Source organism: Pelecanus crispus, chromosome 9 (genome assembly GCF_030463565.1).
Source record: "Pelecanus crispus isolate bPelCri1 chromosome 9, bPelCri1.pri, whole genome shotgun sequence".
NCBI lineage: Eukaryota > Metazoa > Chordata > Aves > Pelecaniformes > Pelecanidae > Pelecanus > Pelecanus crispus.
In genome coordinates this window covers 8,253,335-8,280,149 of record NC_134651.1, presented here as the reverse complement: position 1 = coordinate 8,280,149, position 26,815 = coordinate 8,253,335, and the positions used below count along the sequence as shown (strand labels likewise).

The 26,815-nt window shown below is 37.3% G+C and overlaps 1 protein-coding gene across 1 annotated transcript in view; it reads right to left on the bottom strand.

The window, feature by feature from the left end:
* The window catches only part of NAALADL2 (N-acetylated alpha-linked acidic dipeptidase like 2), a gene marked incomplete at its 5' end in the record, with an annotated part of 290,863 nt that overhangs the window by 24,145 nt on the left and 239,903 nt on the right, over nucleotides 1-26,815 (bottom strand). Inside the window, one exon of the mRNA XM_075716831.1 lies at nucleotides 2,433-2,526. Coding sequence (XP_075572946.1) covers nucleotides 2,433-2,526 — 94 coding nt within the window. The remainder of the gene's footprint in view (nucleotides 1-2,432; nucleotides 2,527-26,815) is intronic.

Genomic DNA, 26,815 nt, shown 5'->3' with positions numbered 1-26,815 from the left:
TGTTCAGTTGAAGGAACACCAGCTGAGCCACACTTTTTATTTGATGATTATTCCCTGCTGTGTTTAGGTTGAACTAAACCAATGTTTATATGGCTCAACAGAGCTAAAATTACTTGTCTTTTTGGATGCTCACTGATTCCAGACCAATGCTAGCTTACTGACTCCTAGGTCTTGACAATGATGGATGGCAAAGATTAAAGAAAAGGTATCATACTTCTATGAATGTGTATTACAGAAAAGTGATACTTTATACTGTAGGGAGTGAATGAAATGCAGGGGAAACACCTCAAGATTGCAAAAAATCTTGAAGTTTGACATGTCACATTCTACTAAACCATATGTAATGTTTTGGTGTGATTTTATAGAACTTCCATCTTTATTTAACAGATCAACTTGAGAGTTCCATAAACGTATAAATAGAAAAATCATTTTTGAAAGGCCTTAGCATACTACAGGTAGTGTGTATCAGAGACATAATTGGAGAAGAGGAAATAACAACATGGTTTTACCTATCTCACATTTTTCCACTGTGAGGTCCTAACAAGGGCATGCTTTGGAGCAGTCTTTCAAATTTCATGGGGGTTCTTGTCAGGGATGTACCTTTTACCATTCCTTTTAAGTTCACTGAATTCTGACCAGAATACCAGCTTCTGAAATATCTCAGTTTGTACGCAATTATAGAATCATAGAATGCTTTGGGTTGGAAGGGACCTTCAGAGGCCATCCAGCCCAACCCCCTGCAGCAAGCAGGGACAGCTTTAACCAGATGAGGGTGCTCAGAGCCCCGTCCAGCCTGGCCTTGAAGGTTTCTAGGGATGGGGCCTCCACTACCTCTCTGGGCAACCTCTTCCAGTGCTTCACCACCCTCATTGTAAAAAATTTCTTTCTTATGTCTACTCTAAATCTATTCTTCTTTAGTTTAAATTCATTATTCCTTGTCCTGTCACAACAGGCCTTGCTAAAAAGATTCTCCCCATCCTTCCTATAGGCCCCCTTTAAGTACTGGAAGGTTGCAATAAGGTCTCCCCACAGCCTTCTCCTCTCCAGGCTGAACAGCCCCAACTCTCTCAGCCTGGCCTCACAGGAGAGGTGCTCCAGCCCTCGCATCATTTTGGTGGCCCTCTTCTGGACCCGCTCCAGCAGGTCCATGTCCTTCTTGTGCTGAGGGCCCCAGAGCTGGACGCAGTACTCCAGATGAGGTCTTACCGGAGCGGAGTAGAGGGGCAGAATCACCTTCCTCGACCCGCTGGCCACGCTTCTTTTGATGCAGCCCAGGATATGGTTGGCTTTCTGGGCTGCAAGCGCACATTGCCGGCTCATGTCCAGCTTTTCATCTACCAGTACCCCCAAGTCCTTCTCCACAGGGCTGCTCTCAATCTCTTCATCCCCCAGCCTGTATTGACATTGGGGGTTGCCCCGTCCCAGGTGCAGGACCTTGCATTTGGCCTTGTTGAACCTCATGAGGTTCATGTTAGAGTTATGTCAAGTTATCATATATAATGTATATTGTGTTATGTTATAGAGTTTGGCAGCTAAATTATCAAAAGATTTAATCTCCAAGGAGTAAACCTCTTATGGGCTTTCCACATCCAGCCTACTTTCAACTAGTCACTTAGAAAAGGAAGGAAAGTTGGATCTCATTTGAATACACTAAGATACAAGGAAACTGTAACGGAAAAGGGACAGAATGGGAAGAGGCAGACAGATGATACTGAAGGAGAAAGCATATATGGATGAGTGATGCTAGATAGTGTTAGAACCTAGACTTCCTCTCCTTCCTTAGTCCTCAGGACTAAGAAGAGTCTATGAGAATTATATCTGCATCATTTCCAAATTACCAGTCACTTCTCTTTACTTTCTCACTAGGAACTTTGTTGTCCCTCTCCCTAACCCCAACCCATTGTCCCAAACACACCAAGATCAGTTTCAAATACAGAGCTTCCATGGTCTCAGTGCTTAATCGACTCAAACAATACATATTGGTAAATTATCTTGCTATGCCACACCTGAAAAATGAGAAAAGTTAGCATGCTCTGCCAACAAGGTGAGTTAGCAGAATAACCAAAGGAAGATGATTGTGAAAATGAAGCAGGCAAATGGCAATGGGATTATAAGTCCTCTCTTGCTTGTACTGAACAAAGCCTTGAAGGGAATTAAAATCAAGTTCAGTCACAGAGGTTGTTATCTTTGACTGTCATTGTGAGATTTTAATACTAATTATTGCTTAACTGACATAGTAACACCAGAAGAAATAGAAACATTTTATGGTTTTATTTAGCAACAAAAACTGTATTTCATTTAGCATTATATAATGACTGATTAACTAGTAAAATCACTGGCTATCATTCAAGTGGAAATTGAAAATCCGTATCAGGATGACCCCTTTTTTTCTCTGTATCAATGGAGAACAATACCCCTCTAACAAAAATTACCTTTAAGACTGTTCTGAACTTCTAACACGATGTCGAGGGCATTAAACGGCAAAACTGGTTCATTGGCAATTTGCAAAGTCACTTGTCCTGTTAGCTGAAAAATACAAAAAAACCCACAAAACAGTCAAATAATTTCTAGCAGATTTAATAGCCAGCACTTCTTTTGGAATAGCACATACTTGCATTACATTGGATTTTCAGGGAAAAACGAATAAAACCCCATAAACACATCTTTGTGAAAAGGAATTACCTAACCCATTGTCTTCCTAATACAACATTAAAAAAAATGTTAAGAGATTGCAATTTATGACCACATAATTCTGTATTTATTTATTATGCACAGAATTCTGTGCAGTACTTTTTCTGTGGACCTACGATACTGCAGGAGTCTCTGAAAGGCTTAGTTTTGCTTTGTTTTCAAATAAAGCATATCAACATTCTAAAAATAGGAATGAGGTTTATTGTTTTACTTAGTTCTCTGGTTTTAGTTATCGGATTTTGAGAGTTTACACAAGTAAAGAAAAAAAACCCCAACAAACATCACAGACATAAATGAGCTTCAGATCAAGCCCGTGGCTAAATGCAAGCTGACCTGAAAACCTACCGTCTTTTGAAGAGATACGTGACAGCTTGATGCACGCGGACGTACAACTTCCAAACTGGATAAAACAGTACATTCTCTCAGTAACTTACAGAAAGAAATTCCCAAATGAGTGAAAGGGAACTCTCAGTCCCCTCCAGACTAGACATTAGCACCTGTCATGAAACTCAATGGCATGAATGTTTCTTTTCAACAGTTCCAGAGATGAGGCCAGGGACCGACTGGCCCGAGTGCTTTTTTTTCACTTATAGACGACAGGCTTTCCAGCTCAAGGCTTAGACACGCTACAGGGGCTGTGTATCGAAATATGTCTTTCTGCTGAACTATACCTAGCCTGTGATTAAACAGAGGATTTCAGTCTCTAGGCTGCCAAGTCCATTGCTGTTCGTGGGAGCTATAAAAACACACTGACAAAAACATGCACGAAACTTTCATTCATCTTCTTCATATCTTGATATTGCAAAAAGGGAAAAAAATATCTGTAGGGCTGTGCTCTAAAATGGAATGATGGCTGGAGGTGATGGTGATTGTGTTGATAAAAATGTGGACTGAATAGAATCATATTGTACAATACTTCCCAAGGTGTTGGGGGTGTTTGAATAATATCTGTCCTTCAAAAGCAATATGATAGTTGCTGTGCTGAAAGCAGCATTTTAATTCTACAATACAAAGTAGTGGGAAAAGACAACAATGCTAAGTAATATTAAAAACAATAGTACAGCAACTGAAAAGGAAAACCATCTCCCAGGAAAGTGGATGAAAAAAGGGTAATATCAGAAATACAAGTTTCCTGGAGAAAGATTAATAGAACCCCCACAACATTTCTAAGAAAGCATTAAAGAAATACTGTTTTTTCACCTGGCCACAGACGGATTTGAGTACAGAGACTGAGGGAACATGCTGCATGTCAGGCTGCAACCTCCATCTAAGCAGAGGCACGCTGTGAAGCTATTGAGATTTACCTCTAGAGAATACAATAGTGCAAAAGGCATAAAGAAAAAACCTACCATATAGTGAGGAAAAAATAGGGAGGAGTTATGATATGTCAGGCTGTTATCAGGAAAAATAAAGAACTAAGAGTGAACTTGAAGGAAGATGAAAAAGACTCTGGATGTCTCTGGCAAAATACTACACAGTAACCTCTCATGAAACTTTTCTCCAAACTTCCCAGCTGCACGGGCCATTAATGCTTGAAGGCCATTACGTTTTCTGTCAGCGATTATACACAAAAGTCTCTGGGTTGAAAAGCATTAGAAAACATTGGTCCTAGGAATATCAGAGAGGTATTGCAGAAATACAAAAATAAAACTGTTAGGGAAAACAGAGATTTGTGCAAAACTGTATCCAAACCAGGTTCATATAAGCCAGCCATAAGCAACTGTAAAAAACTGGTTCTAAATGTCTAAATGCCATGCAAGATCCTTCCTTGTCCTGCACCGAACTCTTACAAGATGTAGCTGCCCAAAACACTAACAACCTGTAAGTTGCTATGGAAAAGCAACTCTGGCAATGAAGTAACATCTTATTAAAGAGGAGGCATTCTATACGGAGCCCAAACTCATTGAATCCTAAATAGTGCTATATCACATGAAACATTTTAATTCTTCCCTGACACCCCATTTCTGCAAAAAACTTCACTAAACGGTAATGCAAGATACATATTCATAGGTATATTTTAGGGGGAACATGAACAGTTATACAGTGCTTCTGATACTTTTCAATCTGTTACTGCAGTGTTTAAGAACACAAAAGTATGGAAAAAATGCTTCTTTTCTGAGGCATGAAAGGGGCATTAAAGAAGCGAATACCCTAGTAAGCATCTTTCCTTTTCATTATTATCTCCTACAGAAGCTGCCTTGATTTATATAAGTTCTTGCCTTATTTCTATTTCTTCCAAGCAATTTTATTTTTCTTTCGAGTACAAAAGACCAAAGTTGTTTTCTCTTTCCTATTTAAATAAAGTTATACCATCAAAATCTTATGACTGACTGAAGCATTTTGGAAACTTTATAGTGTCTCTGTATGTAACACTGCAGACATTTGTGTGTTAGTAAACAGGTAACAGCGGTGTTTATTACATCACGTACTTCATAGGCTAATCTGGAAGAAATCAATCACATAAAGGCAAGCTCAGAGCATTGATTTGAACAGAGTAAGTAATAATGCTGCAGAAGCATATATCAAACACACATAATGCAGCGAGACAGAAAAGGCTACTGATTTCTTATTTATAGTCTTATTTTTGGATATACCATTCCCCCGAGTACAACACTGAATATACATGGAAAATAAAGGCAAGCTTCTGCCCCCTTTTCCCTGTTGACAAATGGTTCAGACTGCCTATTGAATTATTAAATGCAAGAATAACTTAGCAAAGAGTAAAGACAACAATTTGCTCATGAACTGAAATGCTAAAGCAGCGTAATTGAGTCTATTGCCATACTGAACTGGTTGTAACACTAATGACAACTTCTCAAATAACATTTATACACAATAATACACATATAATACACACAATAATTGATGTAACATTTGCACAATCATTAAGTCTAAAGAAAAAAATTATAGTTCAAATGCTAATTGATTCTGAAATGCTTTTCTTATGCAATTTAAAATGAAAAAATAAAGAATGTTTCCACTGCGCTTGGCTTTGCGAAAGGTATTCTTCAGCAAACTAAAAGGTATTTAATGAACTTCCAATTACTATAGAGAAAACTATTACTATAAAACATAACAATAATTGCAGAGTTATACTGCATATTGCAAAATAAACCTGAATATTCAAAATAGATTTTTACCAAGTTAACATTTTTTCAAGGTCTTTTACCTTACAGCGTAAACATCTTTGTAGGAAGGAAGTAACTACTGTCCCTGCCTTTCTCTCTCCGACACCATGCAGATCCCAAAAGCTAAAAAACCAAACTAAACCAAAACCCCAACTTCCAAAAATGCTGGTGTTAAAGAGGATTCAGTATCACACGACACTTCCTAAGTGAAGCCGTAGGTTCTTCTCTCTTCCAAAGTGTTATAACCGACTCATTCAGGAACTATGTCTTCCTGCAATTCCCAACTTACGAACCTAATTTCACTATAAAAGTCAGCTCTCAGGGACATCAGGTGGATCTGCACCATTCTCCAAAAGACTGTGACAATAAAATAATAACTGAATTAAATACACACAATATGTTCATCTATGAAAATTACAAATATCGTTTATCTTTTAAGCTGTCTTACAATCTAAATAAGGAAACTAACTAAAATGGACTGGGGGGGGGGGTTATCATAGAAATTATTTCTTTGGTGAGTATGTCAAACCTGGTTTTTCAGTGAGTTCAACTCAGTTTTCATGGCAACTTCCTTCCTCAAGTATCGAAGCTGCTTACTAACAACTCAAAGCATGTCTATTGGCATGCAAAATTTAAAAAAAAAAACCAAAAAAAACCAAAAAAACCCCAAAACCCCACCAAACTTGAAACCCAGGATACAAAAATGTAAAAGGGTCCATTCAGCCTTTTTTACACAGATTCAGTTTTGCTTTTGGGGCATGCTGTTATTGATCATGTCTTGCAGGGACATGTCTTAAAAGTTATCTGGTTTTACAGACAATACAGGCATGACAACCCATCTTCCATTCTGTCATATAATGAGAAACTTGTAAGATGAATAAAATGAAAACATATTTAGTGGATATGAAGATATGAAAATGTTATGCATGATAGAGATCAATCTGCTAGAATAAACATCAGCATATACTGTGCAGGCAGTTTCTTTAACACAGAAGTTCACATGACAGTCTTGTGGGGTTGGTTTTTTTCGTGTTTACTGAAATTTGGAACTGTGTGCTATATCTAGCCTGTGCGCTATGTAAACCTCAGTGAGCGTAAGCGCTGAGCCTTTAGGACATTTTTAGTTACATTAAGAGTGCTAAAATCTAAACAGACGTCTCGGATCGCTTCATATGCCAAGTTACAAACAACATAACTTAAAAAATCAGGTAAACTGCCATGTTTATCCTTTTGTGAACACTGCTCTTAAGTAGTGCTGTACTCCAATTTTACCTGCTGGAATGAATTAGACACAGGTACTTGAAACCTGAATTGTGTAGCGGCAACTCCTTTGTATTTCAAGCCGTATACCTCTGCAACATACTTTTTCTTCTTTCCTGCATTCTATAATATTCAGGAGTTTATTATTTAATATTCTATGAATATTAGCATATGAATATGAATATTATTATTCTATGAATATTAGCAACACTTTACCCTACTGATACCTGTGCACTGTTAGAGAAAACCAGCATACACATGGCAGCTAATCTACCAAAACCATGACAGCTCATATTAGAAAGCAGATAATGTAACACGGGAGGGTAGCAGGCCCGTGTAGATTCCCGACTACAAACTCACCAGACCTCTGTGTATGTCAGACTTCCTGCCACAGATTCGAACAATCCTTGTAATTGATCACTGGGTGACAACTCACTCGTTTGAGCCTCAACTTTCTTTGACATCAGGCATTATTTTTTTTGAGTCACGTTTGCCCTCGCACCTTGCACCTCTCCCTTCACACATTATCCATGTGGTTCACGGATGAGGAAAGATACTGTGCTGTTTAGGGTGATCGATAACTGTGTTGAAAATGACTTAACACTTTTAATCTTTTTTCTTGTAAAGGTGAATGGAAAGGTTTAACTTCTGTGGCTGGCTGTTGCTCTGCCTAATCTCAGGCGTTCATCTCTTTGCATCAAGGGGTCTCTCTTTGCCCATGTACCGACTAGAGTGACCTGCTGAGATCATTTGACACTAACCCAACCATAATCAACGGTTTCAGTGTCCGACCCCATGTAAATAAGGAATAAATCTCTGCATATATTAAGATCCCCTCTCAAAACCACAACATTAGCAATCTCAAATGTTAAAATAATCAGCCTCCCCCACCCTGCAAAATTAAAGAATTATTTTTGATAGTACAGGAAAATTTCCTGAATTTGCTTTCTGCTGGTTCCCCCCGCCCCCTGACTTCCTTCATGTTATCAGATTTTTTTAATTAAGCATGAGAAATTGAGTCTATTTAAATTAAATCTGTGATTCCCTGGCAATAACATAATTTCAGCACCTAGTATTACTGGATGAATGGCAGTAATCGTGAGACTCATGATAAATTAGTAAGCATTTTTAATACTGGGATCTCAATTTACTGTAGAAAAATTTCCTGCATAATTAGTCTACACAGATGTTTTTCTTATACTCATCACCCCCCAAAAAAGTTAACTGACTCATACAAGAAAAGTCAGAGGCAGGAGCATGAGAAAACAACCAGTCCTTTGACTCCATTTTTCTGAAGAACCACATTCCCTTGGTTAGACAAAGAAACAGAAATCTGGTCACAAACATGTTTGCTTTGCACTAAAGCTGTCAACTTTTGAAAATTCAGAACTTCTTAAAAATTCAGTAGTACCATAACCTTGGCACCAGGGCATGTATTTACACTACAGGTCAAGCGATATTTTGGGGTATCTGACATTCAGCTGAACGTACGGTATTTTAGGTCACTAGAGGGCTCCCTGAGAAAAGAGTACGACGAGTCTGTGGCTACCGTAGGTGAACTAGAGCATAGTAATTCATAACAGACAGCTGTTTCTGACCAAGGAAAGTACAAATTGTAAGTATACCTTGTAAGACCAAGGTCTTACAAATGTCAAAAACTTTATTTCAACACACTCCTCTATAATTTAATATTCTTTTATTTACTCTCAGTCTAGAAAATACTGATTGGGAAGTAAAAGTGATAGTGAACCAAACATGGATTCTCCCTCTTTGCAGGTATCCTGTGCACAACAAACAACACGCAACTAATTGTATTACGGTGGCAGATAGCATTAGGCATCCCAAAAGTTTCATATTAAGATATGCCAGAATTATGGTAGCTTGGGCCACTTAATCTGGAGTACAGAAGATCTCTATTCACATGATCATATGCTACATTTTCTGTGTGGCTCATGATGAGATTCTGAGGCACTGAGAAATTAAGGTCAAACGTATTCTCTTAAGTGATTAATTTGCTTAAAATCTGATTTGTTGGCCAACTTAGTAATATACAGCACTCAGAGCAGTGAAAGTACATTTTTTATAGATTTCATTCACAAATGGGAGGGATCACTCATCTCACTGCTTTCAATTACTTGCACAAAAAAGAAACTCATACTTATCTCTGCTTTGTTTTCCAAGTACATGCAGAAATTCCTACATTTAAAATTATATTTATGTAAAGTATATGGAAATATGTATTTTGTGTACATTTAAATGCATTTATGTGAATCTTCTCATATGTGTATATTAAAAAATAAATTTTAAATTGTATTAAGTTCTAGCGAGCGGTTATACCCCATGCCCTGGGTTATAGCTCTGTAAGGTTAGACAGAGTTTCTTTCCACTCACTTCTACCTTCTATGCAGATGACCAGTGAAAGGGGTGTGAGGGAGGACATGAGGGGGCCATCACGCTGCTCCTCACGCAGCGGCAGAGAGCAATCCTCCCCTCTGCACCCAGCACAGAGCGGGCAGAGGTGCCTTGTGCCCTGCGAGCCATCGCGGTGCTCTGGAGCTCACTGTCGTGGGACGTGACTGGCACCAAATGCACACACAGGATTCAGACGGGACTAGACAGACTCATGCAGGACAGTGCACTGCCGACCACTAAAAACAATGCTCCAGATTCAAACTTCAGCTGTGGTCATAGGGGAAATACACTTCTGAGGTGTTCATCACAAGCTCCTGTCAGAGCCTGGGAACCAGGCTGAAGTCTGGCCCATTGTGGCAGTTCTCATGCTCTTGTTACCGCAGCGGCAGAGAACAGGGATTATTAACTCAACTTCCAAGATAATAGCTTTATTGAGTTAGGCTTGGTACTGCGTAAATGAACTTGTACTCAACCTGGTTTGTTTGGAACTGAGGCAGAGCAACTTTACATCTGTGCAGAATACAGAGGGTCAATGCTTACCCAGGAAGCCATGAAGTTAACTGTAAAGCACAGTTCCTTATGTGGGCAGTGTAGAAGTGTAGCTAGAAAGGGAGAGTTTCTCAAATGCTTTATTCTTATTCTTTTCTGCACATAAACAGAAATTGCATGTCTTTGAAGTATGCAGGCAAGTAGCAATAATCTTGAGAAGAGTTTATATTCATGTATTTCATATTTATGTATGTCAAATTCTAGTGGTATCTAGGTGCAAAGAATTAACTTCTAGAAGGGCCACTAGATTCAAACCTCTTGTTAAAAAAAAGTTAGTCACTTAGACTTTTCCCTAGTGTGGGTAGTTATGAGCATGGAAAAGGATATAATGGAATGCTCTTCTGCACTAAAAGCTTCATGAGCTCTGGGTGAAGAGGTCACACCACGACAATACAAATCTTTACATCATCACAAACCCTCACGCTAATTTTAAAGTTTGTTCTAGCATTAATTCTTTTTTATCCCCAACTTTGAAGCCAGGTTGCTCTGGTTACCAGCTGCAGACTTTGAGAGTGACAAATACAGAAAATTTTGCCTTAAAGCTGATTAATTTGTAAATAGCATTCCAATAAACCAAGATGCCATTGTTGCGCAGAAAGTGACCTTTTAAAAGCTTTCATTCTCTGACCCTTTTCAGGTGGAGCAGGAGGAGGGGGAAACTAGTCCTAGATCCCTTTTAAAGCAGCAATGTTAACTGCCTGAAGCTGGTTACAAGCAGTCCTGAGGAAATAGATTTAGCTATTGTCTCATAGAAAGAGAAGTACATAGTAAAATATGAAGGAAAATTTGTTTCCACACATCAGAGGCAAAGATCTCTAATGACAATGATCATGTACAGAAATTGCATCTTGGACAGATCTTTACTACCTTAAACCAAAACTACCTAGCTTATTTTTTTATTTGCATGTGTAATACAGACATTCAAAATAAAACATGCAGCTAGCTAACAGTACACATGCTTTAGGACAAGAAATGTTAAGTATTTTTTCTGGTTTAAGCCATAAAGGAAAGTTTAAAGTTAAAGAAAGTAAAGGTCATCTCAGAGTTACAGACAAGATACATCAGCGTTGATTCCTATGTACTGGTATGAAAACACAGGATGCTGTAATTAATAGCTTGGACATTTAGTACATAGTTCCAGAAATCATCACACTCTTCCACGCTACTAAAGGCCTTCACTGTGTTTGCTACCAGTTAGTGAATATCAGTACCTTTCCCTGACTTATGTATGCGTTTAAGACTCTAAGCAGGATGTTAGCACAACCAGCCCTCCTTACTCATGATACAGAATAATCGAAACAGAAGATGATAGGACTCAGAAAGATAATTGATAATTTTGTTAACAGTTGCCAGACAGTTGGCTGGGTCCTGCCGGTCTATGAGCCTTACAAGTCAGACAGTAATGACTAGCAGATAAAATAAGCAGCAGTGCAAGTCTGCATTTAATCACCCAAGTTCACAAGCACTCTGCAGAAATATAGATCAGCCTAGCAAATAGTATGTTGTCTTACAGTCCTAATTAATCAAAGTGTCTTCTCATATGCTTCAAGATACATGCATGAACCAAGAATCTGCCTGAATTAGGACCAATCCCAGGATCATACATTCAAGGGCATCCAAGTACTTGCTAAGTTTCTATTTGATTTGTGAAGCCAGTTCTTCTGCTGAATCTGCAGGACTCAGTCTGAAACTCGTGGCATTGTTAAAAACTAGATAATAGTCATCAGAAGAATGCAATAATAAAGAAATGTGCAATAGGAAGCTTCAACCAGAGCTTTTAGTTTAGACCTCGATATCATCTTTTTAATCACTCCCCTTTTACAGAAATGGATTTGATTTAATTGAACTCCTAAAAAAAAGTCTCTAATCACACTTCATCAGCATGCAATTATTATTCAAAGGAAGCCATATGTACTATTAGGCACTCTTAATTAAAATAATGCATATAATCTGCTTCAGTACCTAACAGTCATTCTCCCTGATGTTCATTATTCTTTTTCTTCCATTATTGTGACAATACTTTTTTCCCCCCTATTTTTCCTCATCTATCCCCATTTAATTTATACACTTTTTCAACATTAACGATCATGATACCAGGGCACTGAGATGCGTTAATACGTCACCATACTTAAAAATTCACTGCAAAGTATGACCTTCAAAATGTGTCAGACCTAGCTATGGAGATTTGTAAGATGAGGATGAGGAAATGCTGTAACAGAAGCCTTAAACTATACTCTGTTTTGCCTGAATTTTATTTGCAATTATGAAGTCTTCTAAGTGTCCATACTGAAAGAAGAATGTATGCTAGACAGCAGTCAGTCCTTTGAGACAGAGGGATGGGATTTGGGGAGAACCAGGGACAATGGATGGAAGAAATTGAATCTAGGAGTTGAAGAACCTGAAGAAAAGCATCAATGAGGGGTTGAAGCAACGGTTCCTTGAGGAACTTTGAAAACTTGGACAGTCAATTCAGCATTGACTCAACAGAATAAGCATTATGAAAAGATTCATGAGAACGTTATATATTAAGGTCTCCCTATCCTCTCAAACTCGGGACAGCTAAGATATCTGATGATTACAGAGAGAAAACATTGTTCTTTTCTCTCTTGCCACCTGTTGATGCAAAAGTACCTCCAATTTTTCCACTTAGGTCACCCTCACCAGTGAGGACTGGAGCACTGACAGGTCATTAAACATGACAGACTAGCCCTGAGGGAGAGACACTAGTGAACCACAGTGCTGAGGATCCAAGGGAAGCTGAAAACACATAGTTCTGTAGTATATAGCTCAAGGAAAAGACCCATTAACATTAACAGACACGTCCCACTTCAGGGGAGAATTGGATGGATAACATACTGAAGCCACCCCAGACACCAGGATACACTGCAGTACTCACAAAGGGGCTCAATTTCCTTGTTAGGCAATTACTTCAGTTAGGGTTACATTCTGCTCTTGGATATACTTGCATGGTAGTTACCAAGCCAGAAAGGTATTTAAACGTCTTACTGGTATCAAAATTCAGAGATGCAATTTCTGTGAATTTTTCACAGTACTTTTCAAATCGGAATTTTCAACCTTCAATGTATACTGTGCAAGACACATAGCAGTAATCAGCTGACTTACATTAATAATTTGAAATTTAAATCTCAAAAGGAGATCTCGCACCTCCTCCTGTAATTAAATAGTATAACTTAACAAATAAAGGTGGGGGAAGATTGGTTGTTTTATTTTAAAAAGAAAACATTAATTAAAGATGAATGTGTTTGGGACTGCGCAAGCTCCCCTCAGGCTTGGGGAAAATGCCAAGTCTGACAAACTCTTTGAGCCTTAGGGAATCCCAGGTCAGTTTGATGAACCTACTCAAGTATTTTATAATTAGCTGGTATTCTCCTGAGCCTACCAGCTTACCTGAAAAAAACCCTCCCTCACCTTTCAAACTTGTCCCTGAACAACAATGAATAAAGACCTAACAAATAACGTTTCTCAACACAGAATATTTGTATAAACAGAGAAAGAAAACTCAGAAGAATGTCCTGTGCTATGGAATGGCCCTTGAAAATCATAAGGAACCCTATCAATAAAACTCAATCTATCTGAAGGTAGAATTGAGAATTACTACTGCATCTGGGGCTGTAGTAATACACCTATTACTAAGATAGTGAAATTATGATGACCATTTCATTCCACTGCACCCTAACTTTATGTGGGCTCTGTATGAAAATAAAGGCAGCATGATACAATGGTGACAACAAAGATTAAATAAAGCAGCACATTTTAAAAGCATATAACCTTACAACACTGCAGGAAATGCTACTACTTGCTCAAACGGCAGCAGTTGCTGTTCAGAAAAAAGAAAAAAAAAAAAAAATCAATGCTTACCTACAGTACTGCAGCATGGTTGTTCCAGGTACTACCTGTTAATCATCATTAGTGTCTAAGCACCAAAAATACATTACATGTCTCAGAAAACAATTCAAAAGACATCTGCTCCAAAAGGTTTGTCACCTGTCTTAAGCTTATCCGATAGAATCACAGAAAGTGGGCGTATGGCGTATGAAAGGCACAGGTTGCTCGAGACTATCTGAGAAGTGTTGTTGTAAGAACAACTCAAGGACTCACCTTGTTGGTAAGCATCATATTTTTGTTAGCTCCCGGTCTTGCTATTGATTCCACAACTTTGATTTTGGCTTAGCCAATGCCTATTTGTCTTCAGTTTTAGATTAACTTTCTGGAACAAATGAGATCACCGTAGGAGATCTCAATACGGGCAAATAGACAAGGAGACAAGTTTTGCCTGACAGGTAACAACAAGGATGGAGATGTGATGAGTGTACTGGAAGAAGATGATGAAAGGGACGTTGCTGAAGAGACTGGAGAGTGGAAGAGAAGGGGTTTGAAAAAGGCAAAAAATTTAGAAAGAAAAACAAGTTGGAATTTGCTGCACAACATAAACAGGAGCCTGGGGAATTTCCAAAAGAGAAGATGGAAAGATTAAAAGGACAGCTGAGGAAGATCATTTTGGCAACAACACTATAGATGGATTGCAGGGAGAAAAAAAGACTTGCAAGGCAAATGTGTCAAGACCAGAGAAGATTACAATGCAGACAAGTGGTTTGATCACAAGGCCAGGGAGAAAAGGATGGATTTTTAGAAATACTATCGAATGAAAATGTATCAGAGGAAAATACTTAATGTCCTTCAGCATACTGTAATCGGTGTGTACTCAGAATAATTTCCCCATACTATGTAAAATGCCAAAGAAATTGTCCCCCAAACTGAACGAATACTGCAGAATGTGGCACTGACATGTAGTGAACAAATTAGTGGGAGTGCTGACAGTAGCCAAAGTGATATATGCATGCACATGTGTAAGTGTACTTCCAAACATAGATCAGAAACTCATCTCAAAATTCTTCTGTATGTTAAAAGTGAAGACAGATGCAGTTACAGATAAAATTAGATTTTCAGACCTAAAAATAAATTAAGATTTTGTAGACTCTAAGAATTTCCATTTTTCCCCTCTGCAGTAGAAAGGCAATGAACATAGGCATTTCATGTACTCCGAATAGCTTTAAACTAAATGGAAGTAATCTTCAAAAGTTTTGGTATTAGAGTGAAATTTCTAGAACATTTTGCACTGTCTACATTATACGTCAAAAATACAAAACAAATTTTAAAGTTTTTCATTTGTATATTCACAGAAACTACAAAGCCCTACAGAAACTGTTCCGATCTTTCGAGTATACCATAATGCTGTAACAACTTCTGAACCCTAATTAACATTATTTTCATCCAAGCCTCATCCAATAATAAGGATATAGGGCATTTCTGGGGTGAGGAACTGATCAGCATGTACACTTGATACTGGATTAAAAAAAAAAAAGTAGTTTTCATTTATAGACTAAATGAAAGAGATAGACATTAGAATGCCACTCAGTAGCCAAAAGCAGTAGGTATAAAGTAACAAACTATAAGTTTCTTAACACCTTTTAAACTCCATTTCATATTATGAATACTGACCTCTAAAAATATCTGAAACAAGAAAAATGGAAATGACACTCTCAATCTTGTGGGTCTCTAGGAGTTGCTAATTGCGTACTGCTCAGGTGTCACACTGGGAGGGTTCCCCCAAGAGACAGCATGTAGGCATCTCCATGTCTGACCATTCCCAAATGTTTAGAATTTCCATACTGAGGATAGCAGACACTAGACAGTATTAGATTAGACCACTGTATTATGCTGATTTTGGTAATATTTATTTTACCTCCAGCCCTCCAGCATTCCCCTGCACAAAAACTGCATGTCCCCAAGACATAGGTTTAACTATACATCTTCAGTCGAGTTTATTGCCTTTTCTGCTTATTCTGCTCAAGTAACAACTGACATTTGCAGAAGAGGGGATGAAGGGGGAGACTAGTATCATCTAAGCAGGGGGCTTTATTTGTGCAGAATATTACATTAAAAGAGCCCAGTAGCTATTAGTGATTATTAATCTTTAATAGCCATATTTAGCAAAAAAACGAATAGGCTATGCTGCAAGTCATGAAAAAAGCCTTTTTAATTGTCAGCCCTGCTAGTCTAAAAGACTCTTTGCCCTATTCATTCAGTTATCATTCTGTAGTTTATAATTAAAGTGCTAATGTATATCAAAATTCTTTGATCTCAAAATAAAGGATTCTTTTACCAAAGAAATTAAGAACACAGTAGTTACAGGAAATTCAAACTTCCAAGTAAAAATTAAAAGAAACAACCAAAAGTAAAGTAATGTAATTAAGGAAAAACTATTTTTGCTGAATAAGAGAAGGAAAAAACTTTGTGAGTGGTCATTCTGGATTGTGGAACAGTTTATCAAGTAAAGCAGCAAAAGACCTTTCTCTTTGACAGTTAAATATAATCTAGGAAGAAAGGAAGTAAGTCTCCTGTACCGGCAGAAATGGGCTGAATGACCTCAAAGTTCTTTATCTTAAGCTAATGAGTAGAGGTAATTCATATGTCCTGAAATCTAACTTCAGTTAGCATGAGTTATCATAACAATTCATAGTATCTCATCCATGATATTTTATTTCCATTCTGATTTCATATTTGAGGGAAAAGATACTCAGCACCATGTTACGTCACAATGTCCATCTAAATTAATGCAAATAAAATGAACTATGTGTAGTCATCTACACTATGTGCGAGCATTATCTTAAATGCTCAAGGTCAGCAGAACTCTTAACGTATAGTCTTGTCTCTTGTGTCTTACTGATTAAAGACAGTGTGACTGAAACTTGACTTTAAAAACCAAAGGAAAGAATTTCCAGAATTAATTTTGGCTTTTAGTCTGCTAAGAAGAATCTGCTTGGGTCACTGGAGATGTTAACTGGAGTATGTGCTTTCCCACCCCAGGTTAGATGACAGATACTAACAGAAGCTAGCTAACAGGTAGCTAAAAGGGATGGAGTCAGCAAGCCAGTAAGATCCCACACTGCTTATCTGCCAGTACCACCAGTCACTTCTGAAAATGGAAGTTGAGCTTTGGAAAAATCTTTCAAAAGCAACTACTGGCTCAAAGACGTGAGTGGACACCAGGCAACCTTAGCTCTTACCTCAGCTCTGATATTGTCATCTCTTCACTCACAGTCTGCTTCTCTGGGAAAGTGATCTTATTTACTTCATTGGGGTTAAAAAAAAGGTCAGTAAAACCTAATTATATACTATTGCTATCAATCTGCATTCAGTTTCAATGAGCTTTGGATTAGGCAGGTCAATAAATTTTAGAAACAATATAAACATATTACAGTTGCTGTTTAGCAGTGTAAAGGATGGGGTTTGCATTTTTCTCTTCATTACTTTCTTTGAATTAAAACCACTAAGCCTTGCAAAAAAAGCAACGGAACTCAGTCTCGGTGGACTAAAACAGCCAAACAGAAAGTGAGCAAGAGCTTCTTTCCTAACATTAAAAATGTTTCTATTAAAACCATGTGACTCAAGATCACCTTAAGTATTTCCTACATGACCTCTGAAAGCAAGATTTCTAGTTCTACTGCCTTTTGAGACACTATGAAAGCTAAGATTATTGGAACAGACAGTAATTTTAAAGTTATTAGTTTTTCATTCTCAAAGTCACAGTTTAATAATTTTTAAGATTTAACTAGCTGTATAAGAATGGAAGCTTGAAAGTCCACTACATCTATGGAAAATATGGTAAAAATAGTCCAGGAAACACAGTTACAGATCAGAGGAGACTGCAGAATTTTACCACAGTATACATTTCCCAATGGCTTTGCTTTGTTCTGTTCTTTGGAAAATACAGGTAAATCGTACACCCCCAAAATGAAAAGTCTGGGCACATAGGACTTTACTAATAAGTTGCTTAGCTTAAGTTCAAGTAGTTTGGAAAAGCTCAGGCAAAGACTGTCGAAAAGAAATGGTCACTAAATTTTTTTCTAATAAAGAAAGAGTCCAATGAATTAAAGAGGACTCTGAAAGTCAGGATAGAAAAAATATTTCCTTCTATCAGTATTCAACTTTGGTTACCTTCTCTCCAAACAGCTTGAATTGCTTCATGCGTCCAAATAAAACTCAAAAGTTGGTAGAAAGACTTAGCTTAATATCAAGGATGTGCTTTCTGTAGTTTCTATGAAAATTTAGGAAATGGTCCAAGCTGAGAATAGAAACTTTAAAAAAGTACTGTCTTCAGCTCTTATGACCTTTGGAATTTCACTGTTTTCTTTGCCTTCTCATAAAAATGACAAATGTTAACCTGTAAATCAAATTACTGTATTTCTTCCTGTTTACTTTCCAATTTTTCATGACTGTTTCCATGTTTCTCCTGTGCCTTCTATGAGTGAGACACAAGACCTATGTTCTGAAGGAGGAAAAGCCAAGTTCTAAAGTAGAGTGCTCCTTGGGTTAATACCCTGCCAATGGCCTGTAACAGAAATGCATGAAGTACATGAAAAGGACTATGGACAGACATGTCCCAAATAAAAAACAAATGCAAAAGTAAACTTACACTTTAAGCTGTTAACATAGAAATGAAATTAAAATAATCTCTCATAATAGAGAGATTCTGGAGGTGGGTTCTCTATGTGTCCCTTTTAAATTGCTGTTTAAAAATTAAGGTGATACTACTAACTGAATTGGTGTTACGTATTTGAGTGTCTGGAACATAACTTGCAAGTAATGTAATGAAGGGAAACACATGACTGTGCAAGGTATTACATATTTCCATCCTCTGTTTAAAAGCCTGTTGTGGTTTAACCCCAGCCAGCAACTAAGCACCACGCAGCTGCTCGCTCACTGCCCTTTCCCCAGTGGAATGGGGGAGAGAATTGGAGGAGTAAGAGTGAGAAAAACTCCTGGGGTGAGATAAGAACAGTTTAATAATTGAAATAAAGTCAAATAGTAATGATAATAATAATAATAGTAATAATAATATACAAAGCAAGTGATGCACAATGCAATTGCTCACCACCCGCCGACCGATACCCAGACAGTTCCCGAGCAGCGATCGGTGCCCCCCAGCCAACCCCCCCCAGTTTCTATACTGAGCATGATGTCACATGGTATGGAATACCCTTGGGTCAGTTTGGGTCAACTCTTCTGGCTGTGCCCCCTCCCAGTTTCTTGTGCCCCTGGCAGAGCATGGGAAGCTGAAAAGTCCTTGACTAGCATAAGCAGTACTGAGCAACAACTAAACCATCAGTGGGTTATCAACATTCTTCTCCTACTAAATCCAAAATACAGCAGTGTGCCAGCTACTAGGAAGAAAATTAACTCTATCCCAGCTGAAACCAGGACAAAGCCATTTACACAACTTTAACAGATTACATTAGACAATATGAAAGTAGGAAAAAATAAATGGGAATGAGGATATGGAAAGTGCTTGTTACAGCTTCTTGATTACAAAAGTGTTTCTGCTTATAAACCATCCTTAAGGTCAACCAAGGAGCCCTACTTAAGTACTGTCAATGAAGACATTTTGCAGTGTCCTAGAAGATTTATAGTCAGTATAAGATGCTGTAGGTAAGCAAATTAAGAAGACAGACAGTACAACCAGGTTGTAATATCTGAAGTGCCATGTTGCTAGATTCCTCAAACATGAATTGAATCTGGAGACTCATCTTATTCCCATGTAATAAGTGTACTGATTTCAGTCTAATTCATGTGTAATAGTGAATTGCCTTTTCTAGTTTGTATAGGCTGTGTATCGAGCAAATGATTGCTGCCAAGGATTACAGACTAATGCTTCCTACAGCAGTGGGGACTGCAGTAGCATTACTTTGGTCAATTATGTCCTTGCCTTCCAAAAGTACAAACCTCTAACGTTTCACTAAAATCGCTTTTTCTCAAGTGCAATAAAAGGCATGATGATATAAATAGCTTTAAATGAGACACTGGAAAGTCATGACAAGTAAAGGGTATATTTTAAGGCAAAGAGGTGTTTTTTGTTGTTCCTACAACATTCTCAGAAGACCAGCTCTATTTCTATGCTCTCCGTCAATGAACCAATTCAAGCTGAAATCTACAAAACTTGAAGGTTTTTAATGAAATGCAACATATTTCAGCAGCATATGTCACAGCTTTTCTAAGTGATATCCTAAGCACTTATACATTCTCCACTGAACGGAAGCAAGTTTTTCGTTTTATACATTCTCATAATTATCTCAAACTTACATGTAAGTCTTAATAGCAACTGAGACAAAGAAAGCACAAGCAGCAAATAGAATCATACTGCTTTCAATATGGTGACACAGTGAAAATTACAGAATATGAAGAAAGACACTATGGGCCTTTAAAAACTGTCTCTGGACAGCTTCTGAAAAATAGCAAAAAACCCAAACCTACCCAACCACATGCCTACTAGATTTATCAGATAGTATCTTACTGTGTAGCAAAATTATCCCTAAACAAGAACTAGGCTACTGGATAAAATATCTCCGCAGAAGCAGGACAACCGAATACTCAATTTAGTGAAAGAACATGGTGAATTTCTTGTTATCATTTCTGCTTCTTTTTGTCCTCTCCAAATGCTAGAACAGAGTAAAAATATATAGCCTGAACTATAAGCAGAAAAAAAAAGTTTTAAAATTGAATGCACTGAGCAAAACCACACGTTTCCATTTCTGTGTTCTTCACCAAGTTTCTCACTTCCTTGCTTTGGTTTCTCATCCAATTTTGAAGCACCTCAGTGACTATAAGAATCATTAAGATCGAAGCCAGAACTTACTCATGGGCAAAATATACAATAATCTTCATAAAAATGCCATAATAAGCAAAAATAATCGAAGCTTCCAGATTTGCTATTACTGCAAATAATATGGGTTTTCACAACGTCTTTGTCTAAACAGTGCATCTGGGATGGCTGATTATCTTCAAACAGCCAGCAACAACAGCCTGACTAATAGTATGCTAACCAAAATCAGTGGCTACTTTTGGTAAAAAAATTGCACATATACTACCCATCACTACACAGAAAGCATCATATGCCTTCAGCTTCAGAAATTTATTTATAGCTTATGTACCATATACAAGCCCACTTAAGTTCAGTGTCTTAGGCCTGACCATTTGGCGATATCAGGCCTGTGCTCAAGACTAGAATCTGGCAGTCAGCACAGCTCCATAAACATAAACCAAAACAAAATGACCGTGTTCAAGTCCTGAGGAGGATGCACTCCTAGTCTTCAGCTTCACTTTCCCCTAGAGACCTGGGACAGGCAGAGTTACAGACAGAAATGCCCATAAACAGCATCACTTCACTACTAGTGAATATATCGGGAAACAACTTTATGTAATCTAATATTTTCTAAGGGCTTGCTATTTTAAAAACTTTGTATATACTCGTAAGTATTGATCTCTTCTGCTTTTAGAAGTCCACCAGGAAAACTTACCAGCAATTTATTGTGCATATAAATGGAAGATGAAAAGTAGATTGTTAACACTAACTTATCGTCTGTTGCTGGACAGGCTGAATGCGTAAGATATTAAATGGCACACAGATTTATAGCTCTTTATTTTGGAACTACAGCTCAGTTCTTAAAAACGTGCCCATGTAGCAACTGTCTTCTGTTACGTAACTGCAACACAACTGTCCGAAGCTTGTCAGGATTTGGGTGCTTTTGCCAATGTTAGAACCTGTTTTCTCCAGCAAGCAAGAAAATGGCTTCTCTTGGCAGTATGCGAGTGCTGAGTAAGTCAAAAGTCAAGGCCTTCCAACTCACAGGACTTGCCTCTTCCAGAGGCATACTTATGCGGGCTGACGTGCCTCAGCCAAGCACCTTTTAAACGAAGTCCTTCCCTCTCCTGCAACGTGGTCTGGAAAACCAGTGACAGTAGAGCCCAGCAGGAGGCACGAAGGGGCGAAAAAGTGCACGTTCCTAGTATGGGAGAGTTTTGCTTTTAAAAAAAGATGCTGAATCTCTTCTCTGACAGCTAGTCAATGAGAGACCGATGATATAACAACTCTAACAGTATGATGAGATAAAAGCATTTGCTGTAGATTCAGACATTGACTGCACCCAAGTATCTTAAGATTTATTTTTGTTTACTTTTGTTTCATTAAGAAAAGCAAATGGCTCTAGAGTATCCTTGTCCTTCCCCAGCAAATACAGATTAATTAAAAAAATGTGCCAGATAAACAGAAACAAGTTTTAAATGGAATTCTTTCATTAAAAATTCATCTCATCTGTTAACTACATATTGTAATTTGGAAGAAAATAAGCTCTCTGAGGTAGACTATAATCAAATATGTTACAGAGTGATACTGTCTTATTTGATGTGGCAGCATCCACAAAAACACGGTCCATTCTACAAAAATGGATGTTATGATATTATCACATTGTTTCCCATTCTGTATCTTTCACAGGTGTGATGAGAAGGTGCTCTGACAGGTAATCTGCGTAGTGCAGGTCGTGAACTATCTTGTTTTGGATACAGTCTGCACAGATGTATGCATTTTTATGGGGTTTGGTATGAATGTTTAGAAGTAGACAGGAAGTCCATAATCAAGACATAAATACTATCATCGTCTTGTTCTCTTTTTTTCCTGCGGTGACTGTGTTTTGTGAGTTAGTTTACTTCTAATACAGTAGAGAAGAATACAGTAATATATCTGTAAGGAGTTACATCCCTTCACATCTCTAGACATAAACAGTAGTGATCCAATTTCCAACAGAAAATCAGTGGAACAAGAGCGTTTCAAGGAAATATAGCAATATTCTTAATGGGGTAACTAACAGTCATGTCAACACTGCATTTCCAGTTAAATACAATGAGGCATAATGGGAAATTTTGAGAAGTTATTATCTATATTTTTTTTTTTTAACATTCAAACATAAAAATGCTTCAGTGAAGGATGTTTTAAAGTTTTGAAGAAAACTGAATTCTTAATTTTGCTTTTTTTTTGATTACTTTAACAAAATCTGCTTAATATTTAATTTACTTATTTTTTTTTCACATTTAGCTGTTTTGATGTGGATTTGATTGATATTGCAGTGCTGTTTGGAACAGCAAATTACTTACTAATTTAGGGTAATGCTTAATTTCAAATGCAGTGATGTAAATGAAGCATTTAGAACACAGTTTCTAAGATAAGCTGGTTTAGAAAAGCATTTGAACAAATATCTGTAACACACTTTATCTGGAAAAAAAATGTTACTTAGAAAACAATTAGGAAAAATTCCATATGACAAATACTTGTTTCTCCCTGTCCTGTGAGATTTTATTGTGGACAGAGATTTTTTCCTGCAAGAGAAAGGGAATGCAAATGAAAGATTCCGGAATTGGTGTGGAAAAACAAGAGAAGAGAAAGAAGTTTTGATTAACTCGTATCCTCAACATTCAGCATTCAGTCCTCCACATTATGCAAAATATCTATTGAGTTACAAGCAAGTTTTTGTATTTTTCTATTTTTTTTGGAAACCATGATACAATGTCATTATGGTTTTGGTAGTTCAGCATAAAAAGAAATGTTTCATCCTCTTTGCCTCATTAGGATCTCATGGGAGACTCCTGTCAGCTGCAAGTTTGTTCAGTTTATCTCAAGCAAAAAGGAAGAAAAAAGCTTAAAATTTTTGTTAGATATGTCAATCAAAAGGACTGCACTGGCTGGAACATCAAATTCAGAAGAATATCATTCATGTCAGTTAAAGCAGAATCTCTATGTGGCCCCATTTCCTTCATCACTTTTAGACAAGACGATATTTATGTAAAGGCCCAACCTCACCCTGATTACCCCAAAATCAAACTGCGCTGTATAAAGGTGTTCAGTCAATGACTCCAACATGTATTTCTCTTTATGTGCTATTTTCTTAGCTGAGAAGTACCCTCTTTAGGATCACAGTTTCACAAAAGATAAATAGTATTCAAATTTGCATTGGCCAGGCCTGACATTCAATCAAAGCATTTCCTTACTTGGCTGTGTGAAAATTACTAAAATACCCAAATTCTGGTGATTTATCTCAGGTTCTTCTGCAGGCTATGTTCATTTATATTCAAATTCACTGCTTGCTTTCCAGTCATGTAGTAAAGATATACTCTTCTTATTCACTTACTTTCATGTAGCTGTTTTTATTGTATTTACAATAGTTGCTAAACTAAACAGCACATTGTATCAGGTCTTTGATTCTAAGAGACATACCTATTTTAATGTGCTCATATAATTTTACAATCTCTTATTCATGATCATCTTGTCTTCTTTTATTACAATACAGATGTTAGAATGGCAGCTGTTAATATTTGAGACTGTAGGAATTTTTTTTTTTTTTAATGTCAGAATAAAAGTATTCATCGTTTGAGATTAGAGTGCTGCTCCAGGATTACGGCTCTTTCTTTAAGAAGGCAGCTCACATGAATGAGCCGAAGAGGAACACAGCCATTTCAAGGAACTTCAAGCACCGTGTACTGTGGTTCCAATGAACGCGGTGCCACCTCATGCAATGTGACGTATCAGGTGGTAAACCAACTATGGTTCATTTTGCTGCCATTTTAAATAAAAGTTAGTGATCAAGTAGAGATACAAAGTATGTTTCTCACAGAGTTTAGCTCTCTTGTTTTGTAAAAGCTGGTTAACGTTGATGTTTGGATCAAACATATATCTAGAGCCAGTTATTAAACATGTACTGTGCACTGCTGGAGTACCCAGCTTACAAATTGTGAGATTTCATAAAGCTGGCTTAAAACTCATCGGCACTCCCTTTCCACACTTGTGAACAGTCTTAGGGAGAAAGCATAGCAGAAGGCCTCCACGTAAACAAAGTCCTTCTGGTTACAGTCCTCCTCTTGGCTACTCAAAACAGAAAAGGGAAAAACTTTAAACAGCTATATAGGGTAATCTCTTCTTCATATCTGATAAACTGGCTGTACAAAATAATTAGCTTGCAAAGCCATTCAAGCCAAAACAATACACCTCTGAGCATATAGCTTTCTGTTGCAAACCTGATATTAATTTGTCTTTCATTTACTTATATAATTTCCCCAATTAAATAAACTGTGATCATTTAACCATAGCTTGTGGTAAGCAACACAGTTTGCAAAAAATGAATAGCACAACAAAAACACTAAACTCTGAGTAACTAACTAGCAAAGCACTCTACAATTCAAGTCTGACCAGATCTGTGGTTTGATTTAACTCTGAAACAGGCCTTCCTTAAACACAGAGCACAGGAACTAATTTTCCTTTAAGTACTGAGCAACACATAAAGCTGCATTATGAAACAAGTTTATTAATGGTAAATAAAGAAAATGGTTACCTAATAAAATTGGGAGATGCAAATCTGCCTTCTCAGAGTTCACTTTTCATTAACCTACCATAAATACTGCCACCACTAAAATGGGAAAACATTTTTAGGAATTTCACTAAAACGTATACTTCCTTAGAAGTCAAATAACACATACCCCTTAGATTTTCAGCAAATACTGTCCAAATAGATTCACTACTCCTAAAGCATATTTACAAACTCTGCAACAGATTTATAAAAACTATAACAGATATGCAAATCTTACCAATAAATCCTAAATAAGTTTTGATTTAGACGTTTTTCCTGTGCACTTTATGGTACAGGCAATAGATTTATTTCTAAATCACAATTTTGGTCCTCAGCTGCTAGCATCCAAATTACAAATACAGCCCTTACACATTAACTCTTAATTAGGTTTTACAAATTCCAACCAGAACTTCCACAGTGAGTTCCTGAAGTCCAGATGTAATAATGAGTTTCATAAAAGGCTTTGTAACCTCTTTCTTGTGTCTTCCTTCAAAGTTCAGAATAAATCACACTCTAGCCACAAAGCACCCTTTTTGTAAAGCAGCAATTTGTTATTATTTGTCAGGTTTAGCCATGATGCTTCTACAATTCTACTGAAATAACAACAACAAACACGGAAAAGATTTTTTAAATTTAAGGCATGTATTTTAAGCAGATCTAAGAATCAACTTGCAATAGTGTACATAAAGAACTAATCTTCCTCGGGCCAATTTCAAACCCTTTTCAGTTCAAATTTCAAAGCCTATCAAAAATTACGCTATTGCTGAGATAACTGCTTCTGTGCTACTCTCTGCGTGTACTTCTCACTGTCATCCTTACACAGGCACTAAAGCTTGTATGGCAAATCAGATCTGAGAGCTGAAAACAAAACAAACCCCTAAAGCAAAACCAACAACAAAACCAAATGATGACTTTTCAGTCAGATCCAACTTAATCCTGCTCACTCTGTGGTAGCATTCAGATTGGCTTAGGGGAACTGTGAAACTGTAACATCAGCAACATTCAACTGATGGATACTTCTGATGATCTTAATTATTCCATTAGTTTCAAAGTCTTTCAAAAATCCAATTCCAATAGCAGGTGCTAAGAACTTGACATTCAGCTCAGAATTTGATGAAATATAGCTCACAGGAAGGGAAGAGGTAGTAAATCAGAAGTGATGCACCAAAAACAGGGGGAAGCAAGCATTTCTTGTTATTTTAAGAATTTTTTATTTTTCCTGAGATACTTCTAAAAATAGGAAAAAAGTGGAACTGAAAACTTAAATTCCAATAGTGTTCTTCCACAGTAAGGTAAATAAATTATATTAAAACCAAGATGTGTAACAGTAAAACTTTTAAGGTTACTACATCTTTCTTTAAGTACTTATATAAATCAAGTTTTACTTTAATTATCCTTATAGAATTCCTTATATTACATATGGACTTCCTATTAAAAAACTCATTTGCCAAATCCTCTTGTATTGGAACAAAACCCAAAAAATCAAAGGCCATAGTGTGCTGAGCCACAAGCTCTGCTCATACAAGG